Here is a 17127-nt window from a genome sequence, read left to right as displayed (position 1 = left end):
ACAGTATAATTACATATGTATTTCAAAGGTAATGTTATGCGTTACCGCTTCTACCACATCGACCGATCTTCGGTCACCTTTGCGCGGGTGTAATTATAGTGAATTTTCTCCAAATCGGTTTTACACAAGCAAGCGTACCACACCCAAGCATCACTCACTCACATCTCTTCTCCTCACCTCGCGAGAAAGGCGCTTCTTGCTAAGTGTTGGTTGGTATTGTATAATTCAATTACTCACCAGTCTGTGTGAAGTGAGATTAAAGCAAAGACACAAATTAGACTCCTGCAATACGACGCAATCAACACAGCTACAAAAAAAAAAAAATTATTATGATGATTTGATGCTTTGATTCTGAAAGCCGCCGGGAGAGTTTCACAATACCTATGAACTACAGCTACATTGAAGTGCTCTCTTTGCCTTGGGGACTTCAGTAATCCATCTCGTCTCCTCCTCTTTATCACCTTTGTAATCCACTCCGTCAAGAGTCTTGCCAGCCCAGCTATCTTCGAAAGGATGCTGCGCTATCCACATGATGCGATCGAGGACTTCCCGTTCGCCATCCTTTTCTACCCTCTTGATCACTTCGTCCAAGATCCAACCGCGGGCGATGAAGCTTGGGTTGACCTTTTTCATGGCCGCCCTTCGCTCCTCGTCTGCAGCGTCCGACTCGCCCCAGTCCTCAATGGCACGTTCCCGCCACTTGCCCAGCCACTCTCCGACGCGTTTCCGGCCTTCCTCCTCGCTGGGCGCTGACACGCCCGCGCCGTCCTTGTAAAAGAAGACGCCAGCCTTGACCTCTCTGCTCTCCTGTGTATCCAAGTGTGCAACCTTGAGACCGCTCAGCCGTCTGAAGAACAGGTTGAAGTCTAGCTCTAGTGCCTCCATCGTGTCCAGGAGCGAGGAGAATAGCACGTCGAAATCGCTTTCTTTGAAGTTCTTCAGGCCGAGACGAGCGGTCATGAGGCGCTTGTACTCTTGCAGAAAGACGTGCTTAAATTCCTCGCCAACCTGCATAATGACCTTTTCAGCCCTTTGCGTGAGCTCTTCTACCAACTCCTCTTCGATGCCCTTTTCGACAAATGTAGCATCGTCAACTTTGGGACCAGCCCCAATGAGCTCTCCAAGAGACTCGCCCAGCCGCACGAGATTCCACCAAATGATTGACGGCTGGTTGCGGTAGCTATACCGCAGCATATAGTCGTCGTGATTGGGCGTGTACGCAGGATCAAAGTTATCCATGAATGCAAAGGGGCCAAAGTCTATCGACAAGCCAAAGATTGAAGTATTGTCCGTGTTCAGGACGCCATTCATAAAGCCATAGGCCTGCCACTTTGCGACCGTCAGCGCGTTGCGGCGCACGATTTCTCGATACAACCGTGTAAAGCGATTCTCGGCATAGTCGTCGGGTCCCTGAATGTCGTCTTTTGGGACACCCCGTGACGGCTCCGGGGATGTGGTGGCGCTAGCCGGGTCTTCCAACCTCGCGGGCAGATTCTCCCAGCCCCCGAATACATCTTCGGCAATATAGGTCGCAAGCTTGCGCACTGTGTCACGCTCGCCTCGGGCGCGCAGAATATCAAAGTTGCCTAGTCGCAACCAGCTCTGCGCGAATCGGCAGACAATGGCGCCAGGTTCCAGGGTCTCGCGTCGCACGCGCACGTCCGGGGTGAGCACCAGGCTGAGCGCGCGCGTGCTGGGAATACCCAGAGCGTGCAGGGCCTCGGAGACGACAAACTCGCGAATACTGCTGCGTAGCACTGCCTTGCCGTCTGCAAAGCGCGAGTAGGGCGTCAAACCTGCGCCCTTGAGCTGCAGCTCGTATCGCGTGCCTTCGGTGTTGGTGGTCTCGAACAGACTGATTGCCCGCCCATCTCCTAGCTGGCCTGCCCACTGACCAAACTGGAAGCCGCCGTATAGTTGCGCCCAGGGATATCCGCCCTCGCCCTTTTCCTCGTCCCAGCCCTGGATCTTGTTGCCCACGACGGTGTTGAGAAAGTCCGGATCACTGCGCGCTGTTTCTGCGTCGATGCCGAGGTCTTTCAGTGCTGCAGGTGAGACGGAGAGGAGCTCGGGGTTCGTGGCACCCTCGGGGCGCACCCAGGTGTAGATGGCATCGCGGACTTGCCTGGGGCCAATCTGGTCGCGGGGAGTCTTGTGCGAGTCGGCCGGCGTTGGGTATTCGGAGTCGGGTGGCAGCTTGGAGGTAAAGTTCCAGGTCTTGGGGATATCGTTGATGGGCCTGCCGGGTGACGATGCAGCATGCCCATTGGCCGGGGCCGAGGACGTTTGCGCAGCCATCTGGGACAGGCGTCTACAAGCTCGTAAGTGAATCTGTAGTGGGGGACCTCGCCGCAGTAGTTGACGAGATAGCATATGGTGTGGTTTTTGGTTGAGAGGAGAAAAAGAAAGCTCGCTTCTTTAAATCCGTCAAATGTGCTAAATGATCATATCAAGAGGTAAACCATTTGTATTTGGGCGCTGGACGGCGACTATTATTCTGGGAAATGTCGTCCGAGAAAAAAAGATTCCTAAGATGGCGCCTCGGGATGCGCAAAAACGTCCGCATCACATCACCAACCAAAGTCATGGTGGCGATTGATAGCGGTACAAGGGAGCTGGAGCTCCCACTCTCGGGAAGCTACTGTACCCCGGATAGCCGGCGGCCCAGGTCCACCTTTGGAATCTTATCAATCTTTGTTCAAGATGGATAGAAGAGATGTATGTAGATCACAAGAGGGCGGGCTGAAGCCATCGTGGTTCTTTTTCTTCAACAGCAGTTTTCAGTATATTCCCGATTCCCCATATCGCAAAGTTTCAGACCAGACCGAGCTGAATCGAAGCTATGCCATTATCGCCGAAAATGTACTCCATGTACATGCAACGTCATGCAGAACATTACCCCGCCATGATATACTTTGTGCATTCACAGATAGGACTATGCACCATATGCAGACGCTCCTCATCTATTGAGCGCTTTGGGTAGTACAGACCTGCACGTATAGCTTGGATCATCGGGAGAATGTTTTGTAGGTGAGCTTATATGAGCAGTATACGATGACAGATAGCCATCCCTTTATTGTATAATCACTCTCGTATCCGAGTACGGAGTATCGTCACCGAGCCGACGGCCCAAAGTCCAAACACACCTGAGTCATTTCCTTAGTTTGGTGGGGTATATCGCGAGAGTATATCCATCATACGCAAGAGACATGGCGCAATTGGACACTGATTTTATCTAGAGACCCTGCAGTCGATGGGTACTCCATTCGGCGGGTATCTGCTGTAGTGTAGATTCCACTACACTACACTACACCACACACACCCCAAGAGCTGATCATTGATTTCATCCCGTCCGATGTGCCGATTGGCAAGTGCCCATTGTCTCCGCCCCGGTACTGCCCCGTAGTAACTGAATTTCGAGCCAGCTCGCTCGAACAAGTCTGGCCTCATGCATCTTGCTACAGAATTTACTCATTTGAGTTTAAGATCCCTTGCTCTCCGACCAGCTGCTGCATCTCGGGTAACCGCCGTATTTGCCGCCGCTCGCAAGTATAAGACTATAAACGCCGCCTCCTACTCTGCATTTCACCGTTTTTCCAGCATGCCCCTTCGTGCTAAAATTCTCCCCGACAAGATGAATTCCATCCCGTCCTCGTTCACTCCGGATGCCTCCGGTGCTACCCCGAAGCAGGCAGCCCATATCCCTTTCCTCAAGCTCAACGATGGCAACCAAATTCCCATGGTATGTATCGCGTCTGCATGCTACTTACTGCTCCCCATGTTGTCCATTGTACTCATGCCCGCAATCAGTTTGCCTACGGTCTTGGAACCGCTCGGTATAAGAGCCAACCGACTGCCGAGCCGGATGAGGAGATTGTCAAGTTGACCGCCATGGCCATCAAGAATGGTTACTACCACCTCGATGGAGCTGAAGGTATGGTGCTCTACTCCCCAGATACTGTATCATTAGCTGTAATACAGGGCCTTACTGATTCCTCCAAGTGTACGGCAACGAGGAGGAGCTCGGCCTCGCTATCAAGAAGGGCGGTGCGCCGCGTGAGCAGTTGTACGTGACGACCAAGCTCCACGGCACCAAGAAGCAGGACGTGCAAAAGGCGTTCGAGCTGTCGCTCTCCAAGCTCCAACTCGACTACGTGGACTTGTACCTTGTGCACGCGCCGTACTTGGCCGATACGCCCGAGGAGCTCCAGGAGGTCTGGCGGCAGGTGGAGCTCATCAAGGACTCGGGCAAGGCCCGGTCCATTGGCGTGTCCAACTTTTTGCAGGAGGACCTTGAGGTCATTCTCAAGACGGCCCGCATCCCTCCGGCTATCAACCAGATTGAGTATCACCCGTACCTCCAGCACGGCGATCTGGTTGACTTCCACCGCAAGAACAACATCGCCGTTTCATCCTACGGCCCTCTCAGCGCCGTCACCAAGGCCTCGCCCGGCCCGCTTGACGCCACGTATGCCGAGCTGGCCAAAAAGTACGGCGTCAGCCCAGCCGATATCGCCCTCCGCTGGGTTATGGACCAAGGCATCGTTGCCATCACCACGAGTGCCAATGAGCAGCGTCTTCAGGGTTACTTGAACAAGTTGCCTAGCTTCAAGCTCACGCCCAAGGAGGTTGAGACGATTTCGGAGATTGGAAAGCAGAAGCACTACAGAGGTTTCTGGAACGACAAGTTTGCCAAGGATGATCGTCGATAAAGGATAAGTTAGACTTGAGTAGGAGTATCAAAAAGAACATCCGTAGTCAGTATCCAAATATATTACGCTAGTCTCGACCTTATTTTCCCAAACTGGGTATGCCAATTTCATGCAATTTGTGCTTGCACTTATAGGATTAATCATAGCTCATCATCTGTTTCCGTGTCGTCATTGTTTGTTGCCTGGGCTTGTAGAGTGGATTGCTTCCTAGCTTGGACCGGTAGAGCCCGCGATGGTGGCGGTGCCACATCCTCATCCTCATCCTCATCTTGTGCGTCCGAGGGCGGTGTCTCACTGCGTGTTCTCGTCGACCTAGTGCTCCTGGATGCTGGGGTCTTGCCCGCTCTACCAGTCGAGGCTGCTTTGATGGGATGCTTTGCCTTTGTTCTAGTAGCTGGCTGTGCTTCTTCATCTGTGTCATCAGTTTCACTGGCAGTTGCTTCACCCAGCTCGTCGTCAGTAGTTTGACGGTCTTCTAGATCGTCATGATCTTCCACGTCTTGATCCGACTCGTCTTTGACTTTGACCGGTTCATCGACTTCCATTTTATCAGAGTCATCGTCACTGACGTCATCCGGCTCCTCTTCAGCAGCTTTACGTTTACTATCTCGTGACGCCTTGGCTTTCCGTAGAGTATTCTGACTGGCGCCGACATTCTGTAGCTTTTCCGGGTCTACCTCTGCTGAAGCTAGTAGTCGCTGCTGCTGCCGTATTTTCAGTTTCTTCTCGTTCAGCAGATCGCGGAACTTCTCGAGGAGTTGGCGCTCGTCATCGTCTTTGGCTTTAAGAAGGTCTTCTAATTGTGCTTTGAGCTCATTGGTGGTCTTCTCCAATTCCGCTGCTTTCGCGGTTGCGGCAGCCAAGTCATTATCGACTTTGGCAAGATCACCGATTGCGTTGACGCACCATTGGAAGGGATCTACGAATTCATTTCCATTTTCCTTGAGTTCAATAGATCCGAGCCGTTGCTATGTGAGATTAGGTGATGACATCATAAGGGACAGAATATATATAAGCACTTACGGTGATACCAGAGAGATTCTTGCGAATGATCAGATTAGCAGTTGGCTTCTTTCCCTCCACTAATTCCACCTTGACCTCGATGTCTTTGCCATGAGGGCTCGATGGCTCGATCAAGGTAGCGATCAGGATCTGCTCCCACTCGTCATCGGTGCAGTGACCAACGGAGGCTTTCCACTCTTGAATACGCTGATGACGTACTATTCAGGAAACAAAAATCAGGGTATGTTAGCCACTCTGTTTCTGACAGCACCACCCATTTTCAGGGTCTGGAACTAAGGGAGATCCACAACGGGAAACGGAAGATTGCCCACGCGAGGGTTTGCACAGGCCTGAAGGGAAACCAAGCAAACAGCATGACATATACGTTGCCGGGATCTCAATTTGCCGGAGGAGAGGTTGCCGTCGATCTTACGCTTGAAACATCATCTTGATAAAAAAAAAAAAAAAAAGTGACATGGAAAAAAAAAAATACATATCACTCACATTTCACTACATAGGGCTTGATCCCTTCAGTACCCACCAACTTGAGGTTCAGGGCATTCTTGGACCCTTCGGTTGGAATCACCTCAAGGAGAAAGGACTGTTCTGGCCGGTCTGAAACGGGGAACCGCAACACAAGGTTGTGCTCATTCATTATGGCGAGAACGGGGGCGCAGTGAGTAACCAGACGACGAGGCAAGTGGCAAGTTCGAGGTGAGGTGAGGCGGCTGACAGGCCAGAAGCTAGTGCGCGTTGCCGAAAGGTCCGTCGCGGTAGAGCTTCTCAGATTATCGGACGGTCGTTTTGCCTAAGAGAGGATAATTTTTTCTCTCTAGACGGATTCCGGGATCAGTAAATGAAAAATCTGTTTCAGCGTCCTGTAAGATGGTGTATTGGCCTGGGTGTGGAGAGGTTATAGTCCGGGTTTAATATTGCGGTGATCAACCGTCAGTCGATAGTAATTTTGGCGGATGGGGATGACGGAGCTAGATTGCGAACAAGGTGAAATTATGGCATAGCTCGAGAGAGCTTGCAGGGAGCAACGACAACAAACAATGAAACCAAGGGACAATGCTATAGCAGATGCAACCGATTGTTAGACGACAGCATTAAAAAAAAGAAGAAGAGCATTTATTTTGAAGATCTGGACGAGAATATGAAACAATTGTATCCAATTATCAATTGGGCTGTTCCTTGTGGTTGTCACAACTGAAAGTCTGCCACGGACCACCGAGGTGCTCGTGTGCCGCTAGGCAGCTGCAAGGCACCAGTCCCCTACTTCCGCCTTGGAGATGCCTAAGCACAAGCTAATGACGAGCTAGCGAAAATGAATAGCACTGAAGCAGTTCTGGACAGCCGATAGACACGAGTCAAGGCGATCTAGGGTGAAGATCATCTATCCACTTAACTTGTTATAATACCATAATAACGTGTGGCACGGCAACCGGAGCAAAAGTGCATGAGAAAGAACTCTCCTGCCAGGCACTTGAAGTTGCCACAAGATCTCGGAGCCCAGGGAAACCAGCGTATGCATCAGGATGGAAGGAAGGGCTAGATGTAAATTTGACCAACCGCTCGTATTATGGTGCCTATGTCATATGAACTAGCATGACAATCAAGCGAGATGAAAGGTGGCCCTCGAATGTTGACACGAGTAATTATCAGTCAATTCTGACGTTGAACGTGATTGCTCCGGAAGAAGAAACCAAGCCGGCTTTTCCTTCCATGGATGGGAAGAAGTGAAACATTGGGAAGGAGAGCATTGCTGTCCTTATTGCTCCCATCCTGTTGTAATGTATGTCCGTGTTATGAAGTCTGAACGCGTCCAACCGCGTCGAGTTGGCGACAATGGTGAGAACTGCAGCAAAGGGGACGTTTCCCATTGGTTCGTGTTGTTTTCATGCCACGTGAGAAACTGCCAGGCGAAATCTTGCTTTTTGTTTCTAGGGTGGGAGGGGCAGCAGCACAGCGGCAGGGCCACCCAGGGGCAGATAGTACGTTCACAGCAGAAGGAACAGATCATATGCAACGTGGTTAGGCTGCAAGTGTACAGTGCTTACAGTGACTTTACAGTGCTTACTGATGTACCTACAGGAGGGCTCCAGTGCTGGCTCTCCAGGTGCCCGCCTCCGGATTGTCCACTGGAAAGAGATCAGGAGGGGGCGGCCAGCCAGGCTTGCTCGCGGGCATTTGGGGGCGTAATTGGCCCAAGCTTGCCAAGCGCTGTCCCTTCACACATTACACTAACAGTATGTACTAATTCCAGTGGGCTGGTCAAAGTGGGTGCAATGATGCCCACTGTGGAGGCACAAGGATTTCAAAATGGAGGAGCTGACGAAGGACCCCGATCTCCAAGAAAACTGGCCAGTGCACGACCAGCCATCCCGCTTCAGCACAAAGAGCTCTTTTCTCTCCTCTACGATTTTTTGATGACCCCCCAGCCTTCCAGAAGCAAGATCCACGAATAGAACAAACGTCCACTCACACTGACCGCTGTGACCTGACTACCGGCCATCTCGATGCAAAGGATTCTCTGACGAAATAGCACTCTTGTCTTGGATCGACACACTTCCTGTTTCTTGCTTCAACACCAAAAATCTAGCAGCAAACCTTGATATCCTCCTCCGCGCCTCTAAACCATAAGCCTGTGCTTTGTTGTTCTACACTAAGAAAGCCTCACCTCTTACAACGTGCACCAATTTTCGGTAACCCCCCAACAATTCATTGCCGCGACGACAACCCCCTTCGACTTGTCACCACCACATCAATTGCATTCCACCTGCAGTTCTTTTGCGACGAGCGGGACTGAAGATACTTTGGAACTCGACCACAGAAAGCAACTTTTGCAATCGCAAGAGTTATTGCAGGGATTCAATTACTGGTACAAAAGCGGCGCGCGCGCGTTTTGACACTCAGAGACCCACGCTCAACCTTTTCTTTTGCGACTGGTCACTAAGCATGCGATCCGGACCTGGACAGGATTATTGATGTAAACATGGTCCATCGACGCTGACTTGAATCGCCGTGTTGAGTTGCTGGGAGTCGTTTCGTGGGCGTACGACATTGCGACGCCTTTTCCCGGATTTATACCTGTGACGCTTCAAACAAGCGCTTCACATGACGACCATTGCAGCAACAGCGCGACAGACAACGACAACACACAACATAAATCCTCTGACCTGAATTCAATCGTTCACAAACACCAATTTTCAAACACGCACAATCCATCAACCCTCGGCCATTCGTCTCTTCCAGACACCATGGCTTTACAACTCAAACCAAGAAATATCGTGGAGGACGAGGTGGAGAACTGGGATGACGACGACTTCATGATCGACACCGACGATCTGTCTTTTCGAAGTGGCTCGACAACTCATGCATCAAGCCGCCCAGGAAGACGAGACAGCCACACATCATTTCGCTCAGACAGGGACTCGTTATTTGGAGATGAGGACAGGCAAGTCCATTTAGCCGGAGAGGATGAAAAGTCGACCATGGATGCCATATTCGCCGTCCAACACGCTGGGATTCCTATCCCGCAAAATGTGCCACCATCGGCATTGATGGGAGGTACAATAAAAAGACTGGGGGGCAGAAAAGTCAAGAAGATCATCCACGAAGATTGGGGTGATGAAATCGAGCTACCAAAGGCCGGCACTGCTCTCCGCATCAAGCCTCAAGATCCATCACAATTTCCGGAAACTCTTCGTCAAGTTAGTGGCTCCTCGACGACAAGTCCCTTAAAGTTGATGAAGTCGGCTGTTATCTATAGATCTCCGAAGAAGGAAAACCTACAGGAGAATATTCTGCCTACATCATCGCCGGCATCGACGTTGGATAGATTCCGGGACAACGATGATGATGATGATGTCTTTGGGGATGGTGGTGAGACTATCAAAGCTCCTAGATTCCAACAACCGCCCCGGCTCCCCGCTTCTTACAACCCTCTCTCCCTCATTACGCCACCCACGCCTCGAAAGAAGGAAGAAGAAGACGATTTTGAGCTCCACCTCGAGTTGCCGCCGCATGGGACGCTCCAGCTTAGTAGCCGAAGAGAGATTCCCAGGACACCCAGTGTAAAAACTGAAGACGACTTTGATTGGGGCGAAGGTAGCCTAGGAACTAGATTTGGGGGAACCCGCAGAGAAGTTTTCTCTACGCGTAGCTCGAATGCTTCTGCAATGAGCCCAAGTATAGCGAGCTCCATTACAGCTGAAAGTGAGGACGATGCCCTGGATGGCCTGATCCTGCCAATCGGCCCTCTGGATCTCAACGAGAGGTTGAGGCTACGAAAGCAGAGCGCATCACCCGAACGTCCCCCTTCAGCAGGCAAAAGCATCGAGTCCTCCAGGAACATGCCCGAAACTCCCATCGCAGAGAAAGAAGACGACCTAGAAGGTCTCGACTTTGAGGATGGAGACGTCTTCAGTTCCGGTAAATTAAGCTTACATCGGAATGTGAAAGTCAAGGAGACTCGGCAGACCAGCCCAGCGCGACCCAAGGCTTCGATTTCCGTGACTATCTCCAACAAACCGTCCACTGCGCAGCCGTCACGCCTGCCACGTCCGGCGGGAGGCCACCATGAACGTTCGCATACCCAATCTTCCCTTGAAACCGTATCGGAGAGTGGCGGCCCGATTCCCTACCGGCCATCCAGGAGATCGCAGTCCCGACTTGGTGGCCACTCTGCTACCTCCTCAACTTCTAGTATAGTCTCTCCTGCAACACCATCTTCAGCGTCCTCGTTCCAGCCCTCGACACCGAGGAGAAGAGAACTAGGTTCAAAGACCTCACTTGGCGCTCTTAGGAATGAGTCGTCGACAACGACGAACGCTCAGCTTCTCCGATTTAAAAGGTCTCTCCCAGCGATCAAGTCAAGCGATTCCCCGGTGCGGCCTGGAAGTTCGCGTTTTGAACGACCAACATCCCTGACCGAGATCCATCGATCGCAATTTTCACAGCCTTTCAGACCAAAGACCCCAGTCGATCGTACTCAGGGCGCACCATCGTACCAGGGAAGTGCAGCTCAAGCGCGCAGGCCCTTTTTGCCCGCTGGATCTGCATCGTCTCAGTCGCATCATGTGTCTGCCAAACCTTCTTCTCGTTTGCTCCGTCGGCATGACTCGGATGTCGGCCCGCAGACTCGACCTTTATCCCGTGCCCTATCGAGATCGGCGATGAGATCACCAAGCCCCCGCAGACTCCGTCCTGTCGAGAAAGTAGCCGCCGAGCCTTGGCAGCAATTGAGCAAACCCCGCCGGGTGAAGCAATTTGGCGATGGCACTGAACTGGATGCTTTTGATGATCTGCCGACCTCTGCACACGCCGAGTCCAAATTCGTCAAACAGCCTGTAGCAGCCAAGGACCGCAACAACACTGTCAGGAACAAGATGTATGGCAGTGCCATTCCTGATCGCAGCGGTCCTGCGCCTGTCGCGGCTTTCTCGCCTGCCAGAGTTGACAACCAGCCTCATTTCGCTCGAGACACTGCAGCCAGTCGCAAAGCTAGAGAAGTGAGCCTGGCCCAACGTGCACCTCCGACAACAGCTGCGGCTCCTCCAGCAGCCCAGCGGGTGGCTCAGTTATCATCAAGGGGCTTGAATCCTCACGTTCCGCATGGCTCTATACGGTCGAAGAAGAGCAGAAAACCTCCCCAACTCAAGCCACATTTGATTACCAACATGAGCTCTGCTAAGGATACCAAAGGTTCGCAACCTGCTTCCTCCTCCGCGCTCATCCTTTGCTAACCATGATTTAGTCATCGACGGCATGACCTACAACCCAGAGACTTGCAAATGGGAAGGAAACGAGACTGCTTTGAACGCGTTTGATGCCCCACTCACTACACCCACGACGGGGACAACGTCACCGAATATGACTCGTGACAAGGAGAGCATGACGACTCCTCGTCCATATTTGATCACCAATATGGGTGCTTCAAATGGTATCAAACGCGAAGGCAATATGGTGTTTGACCCCGTTCACTTTCGCTGGATCGAGGCACCTGGCAACAATGATGACCCTCTTGCGGGATTCAATGCTCTCGACGACGAAGAAGATCCTTTCAAGGATATACCTGACCTAGAAGACAAGGAACATGATAACAGCGGCGAAGGTGGCCAAGCCCGTGCCAGCGATGTTGGCAGTGAGTGGCTTGTTGGAGAAGAATTCGACGTTGGGCCAGAATTCATCCGCCGCCAGCGAGAGGAAGAAGACAGGTGGCGCAAAAAGTGTGAGAGATGGATCAACACAGACGGACGCGACAATGATGCCTGGCGATGGGCTCTTCGAGATATCGTCCAAGGCCCATGAAACCAGGCTTGAGTCCCGCCTCTCTCTTCATCCTACTCTCAACTCATGCAAAAACATTGGCATGACTTTTACACATTCGAAAAGACCATACATTATTTGTAATAAACTACCCGGAGGAAGAGGTATATTTCTATCGAACCAGGCAAATTGTCCTTGGCTTCGACTTCATTTTTCTTCAACATTTAACGACGCGGACGAGGGATAGAAAATGGACGAACACAGAAAGTCCCGGAACAGCAAGATTATCGAATGACAGATGGCCTCATTTGTTAAGGATCTGGTTGGTTGGAATGAAAGCTGTGCTTCTTGGTTGATGCCAGCTTAAGGCGCTTGGACGACCGGTTTTGATTTGGAACGGCTTTTGCATCTGGGGCATTGGCTTTCGGGATCACGAAATGAGGAACGACATGAAACGTTATGACTTGCAATGCTATTATGATATCGGACTGTATTTATAGGAAGATGACCCCACACTGCCGAGTGAAGGGGCCCATTATATATATACCAAAAGGAGGTCTGTTTATTGCCGACTATGCTTATTCATCAACTATGACTCCTCCTATGTGACCTTACGACTTGCTGTTGCATGTGAGAATAAGAGATTGCTGATGTACGACAAATATTAGCATAGATGCTTGTTACCGAGCAGACTACATCAAGAGGGCCCTGGGGCTATCGTGATCAACGGAGTGACAGGCGAGCACGCGAAGAAACGCACACATCATTTGGTATCAGATCACTGAAGAGGCTGATGTTGTCCTGTCCATTCCGAGACTTGACCACTTAATCAGGCATATATGAGCTTGCTCAAGTCAGTCTCGTTGCAGTCGCGACCTGTTTGCAGGCTGTCTTGTCTACCCATTGCCGTAGCGCAACGACGGCCAAGTGAAGAAGATTGTTTGTCCGGTAGCCACGGTGGGACTCTTCGACTGGCAGTAACGCAACAGCAAAGTTATTTAGTTCGTGTCACTTTGAGGAAAGAATGACAATGACTACGGGAAGCTGGAGGCGGGGAATGTCCACAAGAAACACCCGGCGTCTACCCACTTTCTGTTTTCTTCTTATACCTTTCAACCTTAACCCAAACATTGATTTACGGCCCCTGAAGTGATTGCACATTATTGGAAACAGTCATCATTCCCAGCAAGCAGAATTACAGCTGTTTTTACCAAGGGTCAAGCTCGCAACATGACGCAATCGACAATGTACAGCGTTGAAAAGCGGCCGACTTTTCTTCAATGGCTAAAGATTACCATCGTAGACATTTTGACGATGGCCGTGGTTGGGGCTTACGCGTTGGTAGTGTTCCGCCTCGGCCCAGCAGCTACCCGATTGTGAGTGCCTGGACTATAATCCCCTACTTTCGGTCTGCTGTTCTTTTCTGAGTTTCCAGTTGTGGCAATCTCCGTACTCCATCTCGTATCTCTGTACCAAGGGACAAGATGCTCTTGAACATGGCCATCTCGCCAGAGCATCATTTCATCCACGCAACATACAAGAAGCTGACACATCTTAACTCACAGATTCCCCCTGACAATTAGAGATGGTAGCGAGATCATCTACCCTCAATTCGCATATCCGTATCGTTCTCAGTACATCTCGTCGTGGCTGGCTGGCATTCTGGCCTTGCTTGTCCCGATTGCCATCATACTCCTCGCTCAGATCAGAGTGACCAGCTTCTGGGACACCAACAATGGGATCATGGGCGTGGTCTATGCTATCATCTTGTCTTCTGCCTTTCAGGTGTCACTCAAGTGGATAGTCGGAGGGCTGCGTCCATTCTTTTACGACGTCTGCAATCCGGACATCAACAGGGCCTTGAGCCACGAACTATTCGACTCATCGGGCCTCAATGGCGTTGGTTACCAGGACTACATGTTTTCGCGAGATGTCTGCAGAACCACTTCTAAAGCGGCCTTGGACAACGCCATGCAGAGCTTTCCCAGCGGTCACGCGAGTACCGTGTTTTCAGGCATGGTTTTCCTGTTTTTATATCTCAATGCCAAGCTCAAGGTCTTTTCCAACTACCAGCCTGCCATGTGGAAGTTGGTACTGATCTTTGTCCCTATCCTTGTGGCAACACTGGTTGGTGGATCATTGAGTGTGGACAATAGTCATAACTGGTATGACATTGTCGCTGGTGCTATCATTGGGATTGTGTTTGGGTTTGCGTCGTACCGTATCATGTACGCAGCTATTTGGGACTATCGGATCAATCACATTCCACTGAATCGTCACAAGTCATTCGTTCAAGGCGACGGCGTCGAGGGTAATAACATGGTGTTCTCTGAGCACGCTGGCTGGACATCACGCAGGAAAGCAAAAAAGTCTGCACTTCCGGCTCCCACGACCACTCGACCTTCAAGGTAGTTGGATGGGAGGAAATTGCTGGATAGTGCTGTCAAGGTGTCGGCAAACCTTGAGTCCTTGACCATTCATTGCGGGCCGCTGAGGGTTTACCAGTATCGGTCCCTGTAATATCCCCGAATTCACCTCGAGTATGAAAAGATCCTTCACATTAGATGTTATCAGAATGATGAATCAGAGAATTATGAATAACAAAGAAAGGATTGTGAAATTCTCGCTCAACATGGTTGTTCAAATAAGGCCGGGGCGGTTCTCGGCCCCTGCAGCCAAGCCTCGCCCCGCGTTCGCCGTCTTATAGAACCAGCCCAGAGGGGAAGGTCGAAAAGACAGGGCAGGGGGCTTCTAGATCGGTGAGTGTAGCCGTCCACTCGGAGATGAGGCGCTGCCTCTACTCACTGATCTGAACATGACTTACCCTCTTGTTATAAGTAGGTGGTAGCATCGCTCGTGATCACCTCAGATTAGTTTGTCTTGGCATGTCTTGTTCAGGCAACCATTTTCTGCACACAGGCGTGCCGCACTTAAGATCTGTGCTACCCGAAGCAAACATTTTCGGGTTTACCGCAGACTACAAAAATGTCCTCGAGGACCCCTCGCAGCCTCCCTGCGCTTGTTGCAAGGACGTTGCTGTATTTCTAGCTGGGTAGTCAGTCGTTGAAGTCTGGATAGCCGCAGACATCATGGGGTCGTCTCGTTGGACTTATCGCCTCCAGGCGTCACTTGGGGCCATCGCGACTCTTTACAACAAATCCAATGCCGCACCTGTAGCAGAGTCCGAGGTGGTTGTCTTGAGCAAGAAGCTCGCTTCAACCCCGTTTGATGTCATTGATCCCCAGAACTGGGTCAACCCAGACAACATGACTTGGGCAGATTTTGTCTCGCCACCGGGAACCAACTGGAGCGATCCCACGCGAAAAGGCTCGGAGCGAAACTTCAACATTGCCCTGGTGACGATTGACTACTCGGACCGGCCCTTTGTCGTCACGCAGCCCGCAGAGTCCACCATTTACGGCAATCCACTGCCGTTGGTATCGGGGCTGACGCGAGACGAAGTGCCGGCCTACTACCGGGATCTGCTAAACACGCCAAACGACTTGAACAACGGGCACACGCTACACGAATACTGGATGGGCGACTCGCACGGCCGATATGGCGTTGACCTGACCGTGTTTGGCGCCTACGAGATGCCGTCTCTGGCATACCAGTACGGCATCTCGGCTGATATGAATCTTGGTGGCTGTCCGGAAGCGGGAACGTGCAACCTCGACATTCGCACGGATGCGTTGGGACTGTGGCGCGCAGATGTCGGCAACGAGACGGCTGACTCGTTTGAGCTCGTCTTTATCCTCTCCGCCGGACAGGATGAGTCGTCGACGTGGCAAGAGTTTGGCGAGATGAAGTTCTTGACCAAGGAGGACGTTCCCGACGCGTTTGGTCCTCCCGATGAGGCGGCCGCCAATGCGACAAACTGGTCCAAGACGAGGTATGTCGACTGGACATCGTGGGCTGCAGCATCCAACACCTGGCCAAATGCGGGAGACGGATCGTCGACTCAGGCTGAAAGCTCTGGCATGTCTACATATGCTCACGAGCTCAGCCATCTTCTCGATATCGGCGACAACTACAACAACCCGTACGGAGTACCGCTTCGCCGTGCCTACTCGGGCCCCTTCTCCATGATGGACCGAGGAAGTTTCAACGGGCCTGGAGGACCTCACTCTCGATGGCAGATTCCCGCTCTCCAGGGAGGGTCCATGGGATCTCTGCACACGGTCCGAGACAAGGCGCAGCTGGGGCTGATTAGCAACACGACGATTTTGCACCTCTCGCGCGAGGCGCTGGTGGACTCTGGGCTCATCGTGGCCGAGGTGACGGCCCGCGCCGTCGTGACGGGCGAGGACGGCCTCATTGGCCTGCGCGTCAACATGGACGCCGACCTGTCGCCCAACTGCAGCGTCGCGACCGACGTGTTTTGCGACGGCGGCGGCTACGACCACTACCACGTCGAGGTCGTCGACCGCATGGGCGCCGACTCGTTCCAGCCCGACCACGGCGTCATGCTCAGCAAGACCAAGGAGCTGGACTCGCAGCCCTTTGTCTGGGTTATCGATGCGAACCCCCAGGATATCGAGTTGATTGACTTTTACCGCCCCAACGGCACGGCGGCGTATATCACCTTGGGTGATTATCGCCAGCTTCTGGATGCCCTGTTCCATGCGGGCACGAGGTCTGGCAGCGAGTTTGAGTATGTCGACGAAGCGAATGATTTGCACTTTTACATTATCAACATTAACCGCGATGAAACTGGTGTCCTTTCATATACCATTGGAGTACGCTCAGTCACGGGTACAGCTGGACCCAGCACACACGGCGCAGCTCTCGATGAAGGCACAGCACAAGGCGAGGATGCCACGACCGACGGCCTCTTGTGCACGTTTTCATTGACAAACAACGGAACCTATGTTGAGAGCGAGAATGGACACCCGGATGATGTCACGTCCTACCTTGACTCGGATATTTACCGCCTCAATGCGACGGTTCAAGGAGATGGATGGACTGTACAATTACCCAACGAACTTGTTACGGCCAAGTTTGGTGCCTCGGCCGATGCCAAGGTAGCTGTCGCAGCATCTTCAGAGGATGCGGCTGATTCCGCTGTAGTTACTTTGACGGCAACTTCAGAGTCTGACTCGTCCATAGTTGCGACGGCGACGTGCCAAGTCCAAAAGTGAGG

The 17127-nt window shown here is 51.9% G+C and overlaps 6 protein-coding genes across 6 annotated transcripts; 4 read left to right on the top strand and 2 right to left on the bottom strand.

The window, feature by feature from the left end:
• Window positions 1–381: 381 nt before the first annotated feature.
• Window positions 382–2298, bottom strand: PFICI_09389 (uncharacterized protein; the record flags this gene model as incomplete). Its single annotated transcript, XM_007837970.1, has 1 exon — window positions 382–2298. One exon carries the CDS (start codon window positions 2296–2298, stop codon window positions 382–384), a length of 1917 nt encoding a protein of 638 aa, XP_007836161.1.
• A 1303-nt stretch (window positions 2299–3601) lies between these two features.
• PFICI_09388 (uncharacterized protein) lies at window positions 3602–4712 on the top strand (the record flags this gene model as incomplete). Its single annotated transcript, XM_007837969.1, has 3 exons — window positions 3602–3742; window positions 3811–3934; window positions 4003–4712. The coding sequence occupies 3 exons, from the start codon at window positions 3602–3604 to the stop codon at window positions 4710–4712; spliced, it is 975 nt and encodes a 324-aa protein (XP_007836160.1).
• Window positions 4713–4852: 140 nt separating this feature from the next.
• On the bottom strand, window positions 4853–6369 carry PFICI_09387 (uncharacterized protein; the record flags this gene model as incomplete). Its single annotated transcript, XM_007837968.1, has 3 exons — window positions 4853–5680; window positions 5736–5932; window positions 6219–6369. The coding sequence occupies 3 exons, from the start codon at window positions 6367–6369 to the stop codon at window positions 4853–4855; spliced, it is 1176 nt and encodes a 391-aa protein (XP_007836159.1).
• A 2605-nt stretch (window positions 6370–8974) lies between these two features.
• On the top strand, window positions 8975–12026 carry PFICI_09386 (uncharacterized protein; the record flags this gene model as incomplete). Its single annotated transcript, XM_007837967.1, has 2 exons — window positions 8975–11420; window positions 11473–12026. 2 exons carry the CDS (start codon window positions 8975–8977, stop codon window positions 12024–12026), a joined length of 3000 nt encoding a protein of 999 aa, XP_007836158.1.
• Window positions 12027–13229: 1203 nt separating this feature from the next.
• PFICI_09385 (uncharacterized protein) lies at window positions 13230–14396 on the top strand (the record flags this gene model as incomplete). Its single annotated transcript, XM_007837966.1, has 2 exons — window positions 13230–13360; window positions 13550–14396. The coding sequence occupies 2 exons, from the start codon at window positions 13230–13232 to the stop codon at window positions 14394–14396; spliced, it is 978 nt and encodes a 325-aa protein (XP_007836157.1).
• Window positions 14397–15073: 677 nt separating this feature from the next.
• Window positions 15074–17125, top strand: PFICI_09384 (uncharacterized protein; the record flags this gene model as incomplete). Its single annotated transcript, XM_007837965.1, has 1 exon — window positions 15074–17125. The coding sequence occupies one exon, from the start codon at window positions 15074–15076 to the stop codon at window positions 17123–17125; it is 2052 nt and encodes a 683-aa protein (XP_007836156.1).
• Window positions 17126–17127: the final 2 nt, after the last annotated feature.

The sequence above is a fragment of the Pestalotiopsis fici genome, assembly GCF_000516985.1.
Source record: "Pestalotiopsis fici W106-1 unplaced genomic scaffold PFICI_Scf_6, whole genome shotgun sequence".
Taxonomy (NCBI): domain Eukaryota; kingdom Fungi; phylum Ascomycota; class Sordariomycetes; order Amphisphaeriales; family Sporocadaceae; genus Pestalotiopsis; species Pestalotiopsis fici.
Note: the sequence above shows the minus strand (reverse complement) of the source record. Positions and strands in the feature narration are given on the sequence as shown.